A 17,116-nucleotide genomic window follows, 5' to 3' on the forward strand; every position below is an offset into this window, starting at 1 on the left:
CTACAATCTGATCTAAGTTTTTACGACTTAAGAAAATGTAACAGAAAAAATGATAGCATACCCTTCTTACAGAAAACTTATATTTGCATTCCTCCATGGTTATCTTTCTTTTAAAATATCAAACCTGCCTTTCAATTTAGTTATTACTATTTATTTATTTATTTATGGCTGTGTTGGGTCTTTGTTGCTGTACGCGGGCTTTCTCTAGTCGCGGCGAGCGGGGGCTACTCTTCCTTGCGGTGCTCGGGTTTCTCACTGCAGTGGCTTCTCTTGTTGTGGAGCACGGGCTCTAGGCACGCGGGCTCAGTAGTTGTGGCTTGCGGGCTCTAGAGTGCAGGCTCAGTAGTTGTGGCACACCGGCTTAGTTGCTCCGCGGCATGTGGGATCTTCCCGGGCCAGGGTTCGAAACCCGTGTCCCGTGCACTGGCAGGTGGATTCTTAACCACTGCTCCACCAGGGAAGTCCTTACTAATAGTTTTTGGTTTTGGCTGCACCCATGCCCGCTGTTGTGGAAGCGCAGTCTTAACCACTGGACTGCCAGGAAGTCCCAACTAATAGTTTAAAACAAGAACAAACATTGTTAATCAACTATACTCCAATATAAAATAAAAAGTTAAAAAAAAAAGAAAAAAACAAAAAATAAACTGATAGAAACAGTGAAAAAAAATAAGAACAAAATTTTAGGTGGTTTATTAGCAGAAATGACTCTCACATTTTCTCAAATTATACTATATATAAAAAGTATATCACCAAGACCCAAACACCTCTACTGGGAATTCCCTGGCGGTCCAGTGGTTAGGACTTGGTGCTTTCACTGCCGGGGCCAGGGTTCAATCCCTGGCTGGGGAACTAAGATCCCACCAGCGCACAAAGCGTGGCCAAAAAAAAAAAAGAAAAAAAGGAAAGTCATAGAATGTCCTTTTCCCGAGATGTTTTAAAAAGAGAGATGAGAGAGGAAAGTCCTCCTGGGAAGGGGGAGTAGAATAAGATGATGTCAAGTGGCTCAAGGAATTCTGTGAGAATAGGAGAAAGCTAACGGGAAGGAGAAATGGAAGCGAAGAATCCATGATCTGACATTTTTTTTCTTTTTCTATTGCACACGTCCCCACTGGGCCGCCAGCTGTACAAACAACTGTGCAAGAACTGGAGGCGGGGCCCTTACTGCTCTTGCTCAGATTACTGAGCTCACTAATAATCTTTAGGCTATTACTGGGGTCAGAGAATTAGGGTCTCCGTTTTCTCCTGTATCACAACTCCTCCCGTGCCTCACAGCGATGTTCTGTCTTTCTGGAAGAAGGAGCAGGGAGCCACAGTTTCAGCCTAGGGGGCAGCCCCCGGTCCGGGCTCCGCGCTGCCCCCTAGTGGTCACCTCTGTGGCCTTGGCTTCCCTCGGTCCAGCTCCCCAGCCCCAGATCTTACACCCACCCCATTCTTCACCTCCTCCCAGTCCCCTCCCCTTCCTCCCGGCAGCATCCCCTTCCTCTCCTTCCCCCAGCCGCCCCGGCTCTGGTGAAGGGGCACCGCTCCGTCTGCACCCAGAAGTCCGGGGCTGGGCTGAGAAGCGGTGCAACTTTTACAAGGCAGCCTCCCTCCCAGCCGTGACACCCCCCGATTCCACGCATCTCTTCTTCCCCCTCACCTCCTCGTCCGGGACGTTGCCGGCTGTGTTTTCACCGAGCCCGCCAGTTTGGTCCTGTTTCCTTCTCTAGTTAAGACTCCCTGTCACTGACGGTTACTTTTTGACCTTTTCACATATGCATATTTTGGGGGCCTTTAACCCCCCCTCGCGGAGAAATGGAGGCAGCAAAATGGCGGACCCGGAAGTGAATACGGCGAATATAATTTCTGGCGGAGGAATCTATGAAGAAAAAATGATTAGAAAAGCCACATTTGCATTCAAATAGAAGGGTGATGTACCCCAGAACCTCATTTTCTATTCCCGGAAGGGCTTTGAGGTAAAATAGTGTGTATCCGAGACATTTTAGACAGGACTATTTAGCGAGGCGGAGTATTATCGATTACGTGTCTTATAGTTCCGGCAGGGGACGGACCCGATGGTTTGTTTTGGCGCCAAGAACCCCGCAAACCGCTGAGAAATCGGATTCTGCATCGGTCCTGCTCTCTATTGCTCGTTTTTAGGGGGCCACCCTTAGGGTTGATGAGAAAACCCTATTTCTCTGTCTCAACCTCGGGTGAAGATGTTTGGGACATTGCTGGCTTTGCGCATGAATTGAGCTCTGGTGCCGGACGGCCACATTTCCAGATACAGCCTTAATGTAAGGAGCCCAGAGCCAAGCTGTCAGCGCGAATATTGAAACAACGGAGTCATTTCTTTGTGGGGGGCCTGGAAGAGGATGGAGCATGAGTTTGCAAATCCATTTAAGTACTTTATTTACCAAACAGTTGATTCCCATCTCCACCCACCGTTCTCCTTGAACTAAAGGACAGCGAGAAGTCGGGAAGGAAGACCTTCAAAAATAAGTAAAAATAGAGGACATATCATTGCTCCACTCTTTATTCGATTTTGGCTTTTGTCGTTGATGGTGGGCCTTTCAAAGTCTACGGGGAAGATTTACATGATACCTCCTTCTCTGGACTTTTTTCTTTTTTTGTAATTTATTTTATTGAAGTATATAGTTGATTTACGATGTTAATTTCTGCTGTACAGCAAAGTGATTCAATTGTACATATATTTTTTATATTCTTTTCTATTCTGGTTTATCACAGGATATTGAATATAGTTTCCTGTGCTATACAGTAGGACCTTGTTGTTTATCCATTCTATATATAATAGCTTACATCTGCTAATCCCAAACTACTAATCCACCCCTTTTCTGAATTTCTCTAGATCCTGTTCATGTACTTTAAAGAATTTACGGCATACTGCCCAAATTGGTATTTGCAGCTTCCCTTTTTGAAGGTCAAAATCATTGTCTCATTCTTGTTTACAACCTCTCTGTTGTCCGACTCTGTCTCATATAGTAGGCACCCATAAACTACTTGTAAATTAGTCCAAATAGTTTTTTTTTTTTTTAATGAGGTGAGTTATAAGTAAGCAGATAATGTATTTGGGTTAATTCGTTTATTTTGTTAGGCACCCAGGCTGAGATAATGCAGTGCAGATTTAATGCCATAGGTGCCTTCTGAGGCATCTGGAATTGTTACCTCAAATACTGGTAGTCAGTGGGCAAGCACAAGAGTAGTTGGTTACAGCTTTCTCCCAAAATACTTTAAATAATTTCAAGCTGATTTCACCCTTGTTATTTATCTGTTCAACTTGAGATTCATCATTTTAATGTATAAAGGCTACTCAAACCCTTCCTCAAAGTTGAATATTAGATAAAATATATAAGCTGAACTTGGAAGCAAGGCTAATTTTTGAGATCTATACTGCTTCCTTGTGAAGAGAGAAAACTAGAATCCAGTCCTGGGATTGAATGTCTTTATTAAAGAAGTGATTAAATGGCAGCACAAATCAGCAGCAATAATTTCAGAAGGAGTGGAGACAAGGTGTAGGGTCAGAGTTGATTGTTCATTTCATGGTATCAAGGTAGCTGAAGAACTGTGCCTGAGGCCCATTTGATCATTATTCTACATTGCAAATGCAGGAGGGCAAAACTAAAATACTAAGGACCAAACTCTAGGCCTTTTAGAAACTGAATAATACCCTACAAATTATCATAATAGCCAGCAGGATTGCATTTTAAGATTTGAAATCCCAGTGGTTTTCTTCAGCTAGAGTTTTCAGCCCACAGGAGCAAAACTGTAAAGTAAGCTTGAAGAAGGAAAACCCTTTTGAGAGAGCATATCTATTTCTGAAATGATTCAGTGCTTTCCCCTATTGTCATCTCCCATGATGTATTATTTCCTCTTGTTTTAAACCTTTATCCCCAATTTCTCTGAGAAAAAGTGTATTACAGGAAGGAGCAGGACCACCTTAGCCTTTTAGAAATCTTACAGTCTTAAGAGCAGATAATCTCAAACTGAAACTTACAGGGTTTTCATCAACACTTGAAGAAATATTTGTGTTTACTGGCCTGGAGCAAGAAATTAGGAAGGTTTGAGCAATCTCTGAAGCTGATTAAAATGAAGTAAAAAAATCAGTCCTCCATTTTGCACTCCATACTACTCTCTGGTGCCCTCATCAGGCCTGTTTTCTGGAATTAATATCTGGGGGGGAGGAAAGGAATCCCTGTGACCCAGTACTCCATTGCTTGAACCCTTTACTTTGTGGCTTGAGGGTTTTTGAGAAACTGATAAGAAAGAAAGATAAATAAAATAAATAAATAAATCAATAAATCACAACTCCAGCAGATTCATCAGCACCACCTCAACACAATAGAGGGGAGAAAGCAAGACTGATAGGGTAAAAGGGTGGAAAGGAGGGGCTTGAAAGGGCAGGAAAGGAGGGCAAGGTGGTGGGAGAGAGGTCTTGGGCTTAGAGCAAGTCCAATTCGAAGGAGTGGATGCTGGCAATGGGAGCTCTCCAAAAGTTGAAGGTGCTGTACTCAAGGAGGGCATCGCCTTCAGGGTTTTTCTCCTGCTCTGCTCCGGTTGCTTGCCCCGTTGTTTTGCCAACGCTGCTGTCCTTGATCTTGTAGGTGGATGTATCTGACAGACCCAGGCCTTCCAGCTCCGACAGATCCAGTTCTGGAATGGGCATCCTCCAGAAAAGAAAGGAGCTGTACTGGCTACTCACAGGGTCCCTCATAACTTCCTAGAAAGAAACCACTTATCAGTCTTCATGGTATTGCCACCTCTTTGCGGCCCATGGCCTTTCCTTACTGAGAAACTTTACATCCCCATTTGCCTCTGTACATAATCCGGGTTCCCTAGGACAAGCTTCAGGAATCTTCCTCTATTACCATTTTCTACTATTTCCTAACTCCTCCCCATCTTGGAATGACTTATTTACTGCCTACTGCTTGGGTCTGGTTTTCAAGGCCTTCCAGAATCTGGCCCCATTCTTCCTAGCAGTAGTACGTTCTCTGCTACAGCTATGCTTATTCCTGTCTTAACTCTCTCCACTCTCCACCTTAAAATACTATCCAAGTTTCAAGACTCCATTCAAGTCCCTAGAGTAATCTTTCCCCTGAACTCTTATTATATTTCATATTCTTGATTTCTTCCTGCCTTTCGTTTAATAGGTCATGGTACCTCTGAAAAGGGTTTCCATGATTTTTCTACTTTCTATTTTCCTCCCTGCTTTCTAAACCCTACTGTAAACTCACCTCTTCCTGGAGGACATCCTTAAACTTACTCAGCTCCATCTACCCTATTTCTTCCAGTATCTCCCACAATGCCTGTAGAGTTTTACCTGACTATATCAGTTTGGGGTTACAGATCACTGTTATATGTCTTGTATAGGGATAATCTTATCTCCTTCAAGGAACTGAGAGTTTCCCCAAGGGTAAAAACCAGTCTACTTTGTACCTTCTTCACAAGTGCTGGGCTTTAAACACAAAAGACACAAGGCTGCTGACTAATTTTCCCTTAGTATTTAATACAATGAATACCTTGCCACTCCCATTTAAAACCCCACAGATAAACCTTAACAGCCTATTTCTCTCTAGCCTACCTCCCCTTCAGAACAAAATGCAGGTGCTAAAAGAATTTTTCTATGCCATAACAGGATTGCTTCTCTGACCCAGTGCTAGAATACACCTGATGATAGAGCAAATGGATTAGAAATCTCAGGTAAGGAAAGTAAAGTTTAGATTGGAAGGAGAAAGTCTTTTAACAGAATTAGATACTTTTCCATGTTTTAATGAGTACTTCTCTCACCTTTCCTGCCCATTCCACCCACACCCTGAACTTAGACTATTATATCTCCCTGCAGCCCCCACCCTGCTGCTTACTAACCAAGGGAAGGGGCAAGAAGCATTAGTTGAAATGTTCCCAAAGGAGCAGAAAGAACATTCCACTGCCTCCAAAAATAGAACCCCATTTCACAAGGCCTTCCTCCAACAGAGTCCATTGGCTCTCACCAGGCCTTGAGACTCCTAAATAGTGGCCTTAAGTAGGTTCCACAATGCCCCCATATAATGTGGCAGAAAAAGTAGGCCTTAATCTAGAATACAGTTATGTGTGAGTGTAGGGGCTTTAGGAATGGTAAGTGGGTAGACCAGGATGTTTTTAATGTTAGAGTTACTCTTTTTCTTAGGTTCAAGCTCCAAAATAAACCCTGGGAGCTGAGCATTACTCAGCAGACAAGCTGCTTAAAAGGAGGGTAATTCGGGGACTGTAAAAGCGTGGGGGAGCATGTTGAAAAGGTGAGGTCATCATCCTGTGATATTCAGCCCTGATCATCTCCACAGTAATTTGCAGAGGCTTGTGCACAGAAAGCTACAAAAAATGTTGTTCCTATCAACCAGCCAACCCTGGCTTAGTCTGGGACTGTAGAGATTGTAAGAAGCAAACCTTAGGCGTCAGCAGCATTATTGACTTCTTCCCATGGGGATTTTTTTAAACTAACAGTACTAGTTGTTTGCCAATCTAGCTGGCTTCTTTTGTATCCCTTCCCTTACCAGTCCCCTCCAGAGTGAGCTTAGTATAATGCTGGGCACATAATAGGCTCTTTAAAAAATAGAATCATAGGGGGGGAAAAAAAGCATAGAATTTTAAAACTAGAAAACACCTTAGAAATTATCCAGTCAGTTTGGATAGGGTCTCATAATTTCCAGTCTTGATTCTTTTTTGATGTGTTATACATAGATAGTTGCCTGCAGCTTTTTATAATCTATACCAATATTCTCGAAACTTGCAAGAATTCTTAGTTCCTGAAGAACAGATATTCAGTGGGTTAAGTGTGATTCTGATATGAATGGTGAAAATGCAAAGGCAGAAGAGAGGAAGATAGGATCTGAGAAAGGGAAAAAGCTCTTTGACAAACTGACTCCTTTTCTTCAACCAGTATATGTATAAAAACAGTCCTGACAATTCTGAATGTCTGGCAGAGCTTCTCTTGCAATTAAAAAAGGTAAAGGAAATTGTACAAAATATTAACTTAAAAGGTCCAAAATCTCTAGCCATGCCATTCATTCAGAGACATGTACAGAGTACCAAATGCATTTCGGAAAGGCACTCAATCAAGTATATACAGCATTTAAAATCAAGTCAAGAACATTGCACCGAAAATTGACGCTAAAATACCCGAACATTTTAAATTTAATATAGTATGGATTTAATTCCCAAATACCCAAAATTTGCACAGGGTCCCATTTCAGCTAGCTTTCTCTTCCCCAAATATTTTCTACCCATAGCTCATCTATCTTTATATCTCTCATTTACTTATCTTAAAGGGCTTGGACAGTGCCTTGTACCACAATATATGCTCAATAAATGCTTCCCACTATCCTTCATTTTAAATTATTCAGGTATTTTAGGCAAAGGTAATTTCTAAATATCACTGTCTAGTCTTAGAGATACACAATTAGCAAATACATAGCATAAAGTGGCTCTCTCTGAGCCACACAGACACGCCCAGATACCCTTTGTCCAGATCCTCAGTGGGACTCTAGGGCCTACCCAACAGGGCCTTGCTGTGTCATGCTGCCACTGTAGAGGGGAGGACAAGGGATGGTGGTGGAGGGGAATGGAACCTCTCTGGCATCTCATTATATGTGTCTCATTCTGCTGCAAATAAGCATTCCTTTTCCAGAATCTGCCCCCATACCTAGCTCTTGTGGACTGTACTGATTTCAATATGGGATCAGGCAGTTCTCCAACACAGAAGCCCCTACCTTCCTACCTCAAACTGCCTCTTTCTTTGGAGAAAAGGGAATGGGAGGAGACTGTTAAAAGAAAGATCAGGATTAATCTCAATATTATCTCAATATTATCGCGTATCCTTCCCTCCAAACTCCTTCCTATGGAGACAAATAAGTTTGGGGTGAGGGTAGACACATCAATGGAACACAACAGAAAACATTTGAAGATACAGGGAAGTAGAGGCTAGAGTGGTACAGTAGGACTAGAGATTCATCAAAAAGCTGGGAGAACAAATTGACAGCTTGAAAAGGAAGATGTAGATTACTAAACTGAAGATAATAAAATTAATAATTTTATTATCTTCAGGACAATGTTATAGGCAAACTGACAACTGAAATGAGATAAATGCTGAGAAATAACTACATGTAAATTGTTAGAAATTAATATCTGTGTAAAGGATTATAAGGCATGGATGGAGATCTTAGCAAAGATGTAAAACTGTGAATAACTGCCTATTGTTCACAGCGCCGCCTTCGCTCCTCTTGAACTGTCCCCCAACCCCATCCTCATGTGGGGTCTTCAACCTAACTAGAAGCACCGACTATCTTTTCAGCCCCTTGCCGCCGCCCCACCACCCCCGCCCCGGTTTCGTTTACCTGTTATCAGTGAATTACTAGCGTGTTCCAAAGATGGAGGAAGTACTTCGAGGGCTCCGATGTCTGCTCTGGGCTGGAGAACAAGAAAGCTGTTGGGGCCTTGACGGCTTTGTCTTCTCACTCCCTCTCTGTTCAGTGACTGAGTCAGTCTGCTCAGTCTCCCCCTGCAATGCAGCCCCTCCTAAGAATGGCGGAAGGACTCCCCGCCCCCTCCCGGCCTGACTCGGCTAATTCAAAAGATAGGTTCCAGAACACTTGAGGGAGGGAGACAGGACTAAAGCATCTCCGTAGGCTTATTGGTCTGATTCCCGAGCTCTTCCAGCTCCCCCGTGCAGACTGAGGGTGTAATGAATGAGTAGTTAATTGTCCTCTAATTTTAGGTTTATGGATTAAAAGTCTTGACTCTAGACAACGTGGAGAAGAGGAGTGTCCCTTTATTCCCCAATTTAAGGATTTCAGATCACCCGAAGTGTTTTTGAGAATCACAAAAATTCTCCCTCGGTACCTCCCGATTTGCCTTCCCACCCTCACAATGGGTAAATAAACCTAGCCCTATTGCATTTGCGGTAGGGCACAGGAACATCGGGGATGCGTGTGCTTCTGCCAATCTCTGAACTCGGTTGGGGCCGAAAGATTTGGGGGCTCCGCTTCCTTTCGCCCCGCAACGCCTGACGCGCAAACAGAACGCACGATTCTGGAGGGTCCAGCTTGCGTGCCAGGCCTTCCTCGAGGGTCCGCTTTCCCGGGTTTTCCCGGCAGGGGCGGCGGCCCTCGGGGGCTTCCGAGGCCCCTCCCACGTTCCTCCGTCCTGCAGCGCCACCTCAGTCCAGAGGGGAGCTGTGCGCCCGGCTCCCAGCCGGACGGGTTTCGTAATCGCGTCGCGGCCGTTTCCGCCCTCAGCCAGCCGCACCTCTGCTGCTCCGCCCTCGGCTCCCCCACCGCGCCGAGGAGCGAGCCCGGGAGCCCCACGCTGGCGGGCACCGAGCGGGAGCCCCCCACCAGCTGGCGCCAGACGCCTGGATGCCGGAGCAGAGCAGGTGAGGCCTCGGACTCGGTCCCTCGGCCCGTGCGCCCCGCCTGCCCAGTCAGGCGGAGACGCACCGGATGCTGGGGGTGGGGGAGGAGGGCGTCCGCGGCTGTCGAGATGCTGGGTCGGTGGCAAAAGGGGTGCGCCGGCTGAGGAGCCGTCCCTGTCCGTGCTCCGGCGGTGCGCAGGTGAGGCCAATGAAGAGCAGAAGGGAAGACGGGTCTGGAGTGTTGGGGGGAGACGGGAGGTGGGAAAAAGGTCTCTTGAGATTCGCCAACCTCGGTGCTGCCGTGTGCCAGCAAACTGAAGCAGAGCTGGTCCGGGAAGGTCTAAATCTGAGACAAGTAGCCACGCCAGACAGTGACAAAGTCGGAAGGATTCACAGAGAGGCCCAATCCTAGTTCAAACTTGGGAGGAGCAGAGAATTTCTGGGTAGAGTCCGGGGGTGGGCAGAAAAGGAGCCTATGTGACTGAACCTATTGGGCAGGGGGAGTTGAGGGCCTAGCCCTGTTTCCTCTTAAGCCTCCACAAGACCTTTCCTGGGGAAGGGCACGGTTGGTGCTGGGGCAAATGCCTGTCACTTGACTGAAAGTTGGGGTCCACTCCCACTTCTCTAGAGCCCCGCAGCAGCCCTCATGTCTGGAGGTCTCCATAGGGGACCAGCTGCAGCCCTGGGCTCATAGCCAGAATTGCCCGCTCCATTTTCTCAATTCTCTTTCTCTTTCTCTCCAGCTGCTTCTTGTGAAGGCTTGTCAGGCAGCGGGGTAGGAGGCCTTGGGGCTGGAGTCAGCGGGACCGGGAAAACCGGTTTGGGGCTAGAACAGGACCAGGGAACTACCTCTGTACATCCTTCCTCCCTGGAACCTTTCTCCCATCCATTCTCCTGCTCACTCCCCAATAGTTTTAAAACTCTTAAGCTCTCCTGTGACCTTGGTGTCTTTTCCAGCTCTGTATTTCACCCTTCCTATTTGGGACTCAGGCCCAAGTCACAGCACTACTTGGCAGTCAGGGTATGGCCTTATACGATCTAATCCTGACCCCTCCTACTGTTTACCCAGCCCTTCCCCTTAATTGTGGAGTTGAAATAGTGAGTAGTGGGTTCAGGTGCCTCTTCTTCCTGGGCTGACCAGTTGAGGACTTCATTTTTCCTTAACCCACTCTTCTCTAGATATTTTAAAGGAGAGTGGCAGCCAATCACTCTTACTTCCTTTTCTGGCCTGTTCCCCTCCCCCCTCACCACCACCACCATGTTCACCCTGCCCAGTCTTCTCCTCACGCTGACCCCACCCCCAGGTTTCAGAGACCCTTATGTCCTGTGTCCTAGGGAATGGAATTTCCTGGTCACTTCTCACCATCATTGGTCATTTCATGCCAAGTCCCACACACACACTTTCCCTCCACCCAGCCCTGGCCAGGTCCATGGAAAAGGAACAGAAACGTCCTTGTTCCCTCCACTGCCCCTTTCCCTCTCTCCTCCTCCCCCCTTTTCCCTCCCACCATCCACTTCTGTTCACTCAGCTTTGAGCAAGGAGGGTGTTGGGGGAGAGTCCAGTCTCAGTACAGCGTGTCTGGTAGTGTTGGGGGTTTCCTCTGATTCTTCATTGTTTTCTTCATCCCCTCCCACCCCCACAACCCTTACCACCCAACACCACCACCAGCACGACAAACCCTGTGACTGACTGACTTCCCCACTGACCACAGCTCCCCTCTCTGGACAGCTGTGTTCTGACTTCCGCCCTGTCTCATTACTCCTCCCCTCCAGTGGTGGGAAGGGAAGTAAGAGAAAGCCTGGACTCCCGGGTCCTTCCATCCCTCAGAAGCTGTGTCTCAGTGTTTCTGTGATCTCATCTCAAGGCTGAGAAGAAACCCTCTCAGTTCTTAGATCAGTGTAGGGTGCCAGAGCATCAGGGTTCCAATCTTGGAGGGAGGGGAGATCCCTATTCAGGCTAAAGTGTAATGTGCGTGAAACTGCCCTGTTCGGAATCTTTGAGGTTGCACTAGGGGAATGCAGTGAAAATAGAGGAAACCTATATGTGCCCTACCCTGGCTGGCAGTAATGAAGAGGGGAGGAAGTTCTTCCTTGGACACTAATGCTGTTGGAAAGTTCCTCATGTCTGGTTGGCTGATGAAGATTGGGGTTGGAAGTGGTAAGGAGGGAAGAGAGAACAGGTCACAGCATGAGGGGAGGAGGGAGGGAGGGAGGCCCAGGCCCTATGGGGTGTGAGGCAGAGCGGAGTGGCACGACAGGACATGTGAAGAGGGTGGGGAGGCTGGAAAAAGATTTCCTCATGGGACAGAAGATACCTGGCACGTGTACCTACAACCTGTGCACAGATGATCTCCACAAGACACACATGTGGACATGGGGTCATGCCACATATGTGCAAACAGAGGTGCACACAGAGGAGTGCATTGACATAGAACACAGATAAAACAGAGTGTAGGCAGCCCTCAGGAAGGATCTCAAGGTCAAGTAATAAAAAAACTGTTAAATGGCTTCTGGGAGGGGTTGGATCTCAGTTGAGGGAAATGAGGAAGAACAAGGGCAGGGAACAGAGAGGGAAGAAATTCCTCACTGTAGAAAGTCTTAGGTTCCAACCTGCTGCAGTTGGTTACCTAGGACCTACGTAGTCAAGGCCTCTCTTGGTCTTAAAGAAAATCTAGGTGTTCAGGGTAAGGTAAGGAAAAAGGGAGGGTCAGGGGTGGAGGCCTTGTTTGTGAGAACAAAAAACCACCATTTCCTCTTCAGTCTCTTAAATGCCCCTCCCCTTCTGCCTTAAGCCCAGGGAGAAGGGAGGTGGAGCTTGTAGCACCCCCAAACTTTGCTCATTTCTGCCAGTATCATTTAGTCCCCTCCCATCCTCTCTTCCTAGCTTCTAGCCCCCTTCCTCTCCCCTCCGTCGGTACCAGCAGCTGCTGTTCCGTAACCCTTTGGTGCCCCTTTGGTTGTTTGCCTTTCTCTGAGAGTCAGACTTGGAGGTTCTTATGTTTGGAGAAGGTTAGTGTTGGTTGTAGGACTAGGGCCTTTACAGGGGAGTAAGAAGATATGGGCTCATCAGGAGCCTTCTCAAGAGTGGGGGAGTGGATTTCTCATTAAAGTTTCTCCTCTCTTTACTTTCTGCTCATCCAGGGTTCCAGGTCTGTGGAAGACGTAACCTCGTGCCTGCTTGCCCACCCCACTCTCTGACCGTGCTAGTCTCTCAGGGTCTGAGACACTGACCTTCACCGCTCAGCTTAAGGGCTCCGAGGACTCCACTTTCTCTAGACCTGTCCAGCTGAGTAAACCCAGGGTGTTGTTACACCTGAGGGGAGTGAGGAGTGGGCGGTCAAGGCACCAGAGCAAGAGCCCTCTGGGGCCTCAGGCAGAGGCGTGAAACTGGAACCATCGGGGAACATGAGTGAATTTTGGCACAAACTGGGCTGCTGCGTGGTAGAGAAACCCCAGCCAGTAAGTCTCCCCCACCCCACCCCACCCCACCCCACGGAAACCAGTTACCGTATACTGGGACATAGATACATCAGTCTAGGATCCGCCGTCTAAAAAGCACACTTCTTGCCTTCTTCTCTGTCAGGATAGCTTCTATGGCCTGGCAGGTGTGTACATGGAATAAAGGGGACTGGGTGATGGAGGAAGTGAACAGTCCTAGCTATCACTTCTTTTTCCTGTCCATTTTGAGTTGGACAGGGGTTGTAGGTGGAGCTTAATACCTGTCAGTTTTCCCCACTGTTTCCTCATCAGCCAGAGGTGACTTTGACATGTCCTTTCTTTGTCCAGTGTTCACTCTGCAGGCCACTGCCCTTACCACCCTGCCTGTGTCCTCTCTCTGTTTATGTTGTTCTAACCTTGCCTTTCATACCCTAGTGATTTCCCTGTTGTAATGCCATATCCCCTTTCCCACTAGGCCCTTAGCTTTTCCCTTAGTGGTTTGCAACTCTTCCCTTCCTCCACTGTGATGTAACTCCCTGTCTTCTCCAATCAGAAGAAGAAGAGGAGACGGATTGACCGGACCATGATTGGGGAACCAATGAATTTTGTCCACCTGACTCACATTGGCTCTGGGGAGATGGGTGCTGGAGATGGACTTGCCATGGTAACAAGGGAATGGGGAGAGGTGATATGAGGTTGTGACCTAGAACTGTGCCCTTTTTTGAAAGTTCAAGCTGGGGGCATAACAGAATACTCGATGGGAAGCTAGAAGCTAGGATTCTAGTCCTGGTCACAGGCTGCATAAATCTGAGATCTGGCATTTCAGGTCTCTGTCCTAGGCTCCCTCGTCTTTACAATTAGCAGATTTTTCTTCATTGGATGGAGGATATATATGTCTTAATAGTTACTTGGAGGGCTTTTTCCAAAAACCATAACCCTTCTTTCTATTAACTAAGAACTGCTATCTCAGCGCCACAGTAAGTCATATTGTGGTTGGGAATGTTGGGACAGGGAAAAGGCTGAGCACCTCTATCCTGAGTAATGTTTAATATGCATTTCTGCTCTCAAAATAAGGGAAATGGGCTTGGAGGTAGTGAAGGAATCTTTTCACCAGTTATGAAACACAGATAAATATGGAAGAGTCCTTTGTGAGAGGATCTTACTAGTAAAAGACCCACTTTGTCTCATCCTCATGAAGGTCATTGTGAAGGGAGGCATTGAGACTTACTTCCCTTGGAGAAATAGAGATTATTTTTAACCTTTTCAGATTGATTTTATTTTGTCAAGGAGATGGGGTCAACCTCTTCCCTGGAGGGCACAGGGGAGCTCTTTTACTGTGCCATATGAAGATTTAGGAGAGGGTCTCACGTGTGCTTTTTTCACAGACAGGTGCAGTTCAGGAGCAGATGAGATCCAAGGGAAACCGAGACAGACCGTGGAGCAATTCTAGGGGCTTGTAGCTCCAATACGACTGGTGAGTGATTAGAGAAACCCATCCAACACCTCCAGCCCCCTGCCTCAGAACCGTGATCCTCTGCAAGAATGGGAAGTGAAGGGAGGAAGAAAATTAGAATGGAAAAGTCAAAAAGGTAGGATCCAGAAAGGCAGAGAGAAAAGGATGTGCAGACAGGTAGAAATAGAAAAAAAGAGCACACTGTGGAAATAGTTAAGTGTGAACCAGGTGGTACCCTCTCCCTAAGGTTTTCTTCGAGGCTAATCTTCCTTCTTTTTTTCCTTTAATCAGGTTCCACTGTGTGTCCAGCCTTCACCCTGTCCAGCCCAGAAGAGATGCTGGCCCTACCAGTTTCCCTCCTAGAATCAGTAACCCCAGGGCCCCTCTTTTCCCTATCTGTCTAATTGTGCCTCAAATGGCTTGGGGGCTGGACTCCCTCTACTCCCTCTGGCTGTAGCCCCTCCTGGAGATGGGGTCAAGGCAGCAGGACTGACCAAGTGACTACTGGTTGGCCAGAAGGAGCTCAGCTGAAGCCCTGGACACTATCAGATCTGAGATAGGAGTTTTCTGGGAACTTGGAATGAGTTCCCTTCTCCTGAATGACGGTCTAGGTGCCATATGTTTGTAAACTCTTAACCTGGAACTCCTTAAATGTGGTGGGTAGGTGAGATTACCAAAGCTGAAGCCGGCTTTGCTAAGAAGCTCCCTACCTCCCTGCCCTTTTCTTTCATCCTGGAATGAACTGAAGCAGACGTCAAGCAGGGTCTGGGAGGGTGACCACTGGCTAGTCTACTTTTTCTCTTTAGATCTCAAACTTGAAACTCAGTCCCTCAGTATCTCTCTGCCGATACCAGGGTCTTTCTCTAGGTAGGCCTCTAACCCTATGTTTCTGTAGCATTGCTGGCTCCTAAGGTCTTTCCTTTTTTTTTAAAATTAATTAAAAATTCAATTTAAGATGAGTTCTCTTAATTACCCCCATCCTGCTACTACCTCTATCCTTAACCCCATCCCTGTCAGGAGCCTTATTGTTTCCCACTGGATAAGAGTTAAGAGGTGGGTCTTAACCTGAAGTCTTGGGGATCTGCCTTCTGCCCACCTCCCTGCTGGCCTAGAGAGCAGGAAGAGGGATCTTGGAGAGAAACCCAGAATGCAGTAAAACTAGGAGTTATGTCTCAGGGTAGACTTACTGATCACTGAGAATGGGAGTGGTGGTGAAATAGATAGGTTGAAAACAATCATCCTTGAGTGATCTTAAGATCCTCCGGCATGAGAGCCGGAAGACCTCTAGAGCCAGTTTTCTCAAACTAGGCACTTTTGACATTTTGGGCTGGATAATTCTTGGTAGTGAGGGACTGTCCTGTGCATTATAGGGTGTTTAGCAGCATACCTGGCCCACCCTAGTTATAACAACAAAAAATGTCCCCACATATGGCCAAATGTCTCCGAGGGGGCAAAATCACCCCCAGCTGAGAGCCACTTGGTATTTTTCTCTCACATGATTTCCACTTGTTCATCCTAAGCCTGAGTCATGGATGAACTAGGGCCCTGTGTAAAGTAGGCTCCATAGGGCTGCACATAATCTCCAAACACTTTATTCAGTGTGTTGCTCGTGCTTGCATGGGTTCATGTCTCTGTGATGGACGTGTACTGTGCTTCTCCATCCTTATGCTGTCTGGAGGAGGGGTTCCTGCAGTGTGGAGACATGAACAGGGTATGGGGGGACTGGGGAAGGGAGGGAGTGAAAAACAGTAGAGCCATAGATACCCCAGCTTATCCTCTCCAAATTTTAAGCTCTGTTTCTGTGCCCTAGTCCTAGAACCAGACACAAATAAGACTCAGGGAGTTTTGTCTGAAGACCAGGTCCCACTGCCCACCTGGCTGAAGAGTCTGCTTTAGGTGGGAAAATAATGTAGGAGTCGGGTCTTCAGGCATTTTCAGTTATCTCAGGTGATTTGTTCTGGCCCCTTCCTTGCAGGGTGATGAGGAGGGCAGAACAGATGAGCTCCTGTCTGCTCTGAGATGAGAAGGCAGGGATCTCATTAGCTCAGTAACAGGAAGGATCCTGTTTGATGGTAGTGGGAGTCAGGAATGTGAGAACTAAGATCCACTCTGCTGACTCCACCATCCATCCAGTTTGCCCCCACCTATAGTGACTGAGGTTCTAATTTCAGTGTATTTCCTGCAGATTTGTTTTTAAGTGTTTAAGCTTGGTTATAGAGATACTTTCCCAATGTACCCAATTCCAGTCTAGCTAGTTGCTCTGAAAGTAGCTCATCTTGTTGGCCTAAAGTAGCTGAATAGCCTAAGGGTTATACTAGATCTAAAAGGTTAACAGGATAGGGCAGAAAGATGGGGGAACTCCTGGAATCTCCGGTCACCCTGATCTTGAGCCTTATTGTACTGCCTATTCTTTTTTTTTTTTTTTTTTTGGCCACACCACGCAGCACGCAGGATCTTAGTTCCCGGACCAGGGATCGAACCCACGCCCCCTGCAGTGGAAGCAGGAGTCTTAACCACTGGACCGCCAGGGAAGTCCCTCTACTGCCTATTCTTTAGACACAATCTTTTCTTTGGTGCTCTCTCACCTTTAGCTACCTTCTCTAATGTGTATGCTACCATCACTTTAACAGTATTTAGAGTGATGGGAATGGGTTTGAGAGTCATAATTTATATTAAAAATTGTTGGACTTTTAAATACATTTTCAAATAAAAAAAGTTTAAGCAAAATAGTCCCAGAGTAATCACTACAGGTGTGTGTTGGGTTAAAGGGTAGACGTGGTTAATGAAGGCAACTCCTAGAAAGTGGCTGTCATGGAATTTTGTGCCGACCTTGCCCTTTCTGA

The 17,116-nt window shown here is 46.7% G+C and overlaps 3 protein-coding genes across 7 annotated transcripts in view; 1 reads left to right on the forward strand and 2 right to left on the reverse strand.

The window, feature by feature from the left end:
* Window positions 1-3,229, reverse strand: part of GABPB2 (GA binding protein transcription factor subunit beta 2) — a 31,145-nt gene extending 27,916 nt beyond the window's left edge. For all 4 annotated transcript variants that reach the window (XM_029228058.1, XM_029228059.1, XM_029228060.1 and 1 more), the window contains exon 1: window positions 1,640-3,229. The gene's annotated coding sequence lies outside the window, so the exon portion shown is untranslated. The remainder of the gene's footprint in view (window positions 1-1,639) is intronic.
* A 196-nt stretch (window positions 3,230-3,425) lies between these two features.
* Window positions 3,426-9,141, reverse strand: MLLT11 (MLLT11 transcription factor 7 cofactor). Its single transcript, XM_029228061.1, has 3 exons — window positions 9,057-9,141; window positions 8,367-8,439; window positions 3,426-4,717 (listed from the first exon to the last, which is right to left on the reverse strand). The coding sequence occupies exon 3, from the start codon at window positions 4,709-4,711 to the stop codon at window positions 4,439-4,441; it is 273 nt and encodes a 90-aa protein (XP_029083894.1). The 5' UTR covers window positions 4,712-4,717; window positions 8,367-8,439; window positions 9,057-9,141; the 3' UTR covers window positions 3,426-4,438.
* Window positions 9,142-9,217: 76 nt separating this feature from the next.
* CDC42SE1 (CDC42 small effector 1) lies at window positions 9,218-17,000 on the forward strand. Of its 2 annotated transcripts, none has more exons than XM_029228062.1 (5): window positions 9,218-9,403; window positions 12,524-12,841; window positions 13,374-13,484; window positions 14,206-14,294; window positions 14,565-17,000. In XM_029228062.1, the coding sequence occupies exons 2-4, from the start codon at window positions 12,788-12,790 to the stop codon at window positions 14,278-14,280; spliced, it is 240 nt and encodes a 79-aa protein (XP_029083895.1). In that variant the 5' UTR covers window positions 9,218-9,403; window positions 12,524-12,787; the 3' UTR covers window positions 14,281-14,294; window positions 14,565-17,000. The 2 variants fall into 2 exon arrangements, with proteins under 2 accessions (XP_029083895.1, XP_029083896.1); XM_029228063.1 differs by lacking the exon at window positions 9,218-9,403 and adding an exon at window positions 9,490-9,581.
* The last annotated feature ends 116 nt before the right edge of the window (window positions 17,001-17,116 follow it).

This window comes from Monodon monoceros, unplaced genomic scaffold (assembly GCF_005190385.1).
Source record: "Monodon monoceros isolate NGI ecotype Baffin Bay Population unplaced genomic scaffold, NGI_Narwhal_1 Super_Scaffold_18, whole genome shotgun sequence".
NCBI classification, from domain to species: domain Eukaryota; kingdom Metazoa; phylum Chordata; class Mammalia; order Artiodactyla; family Monodontidae; genus Monodon; species Monodon monoceros.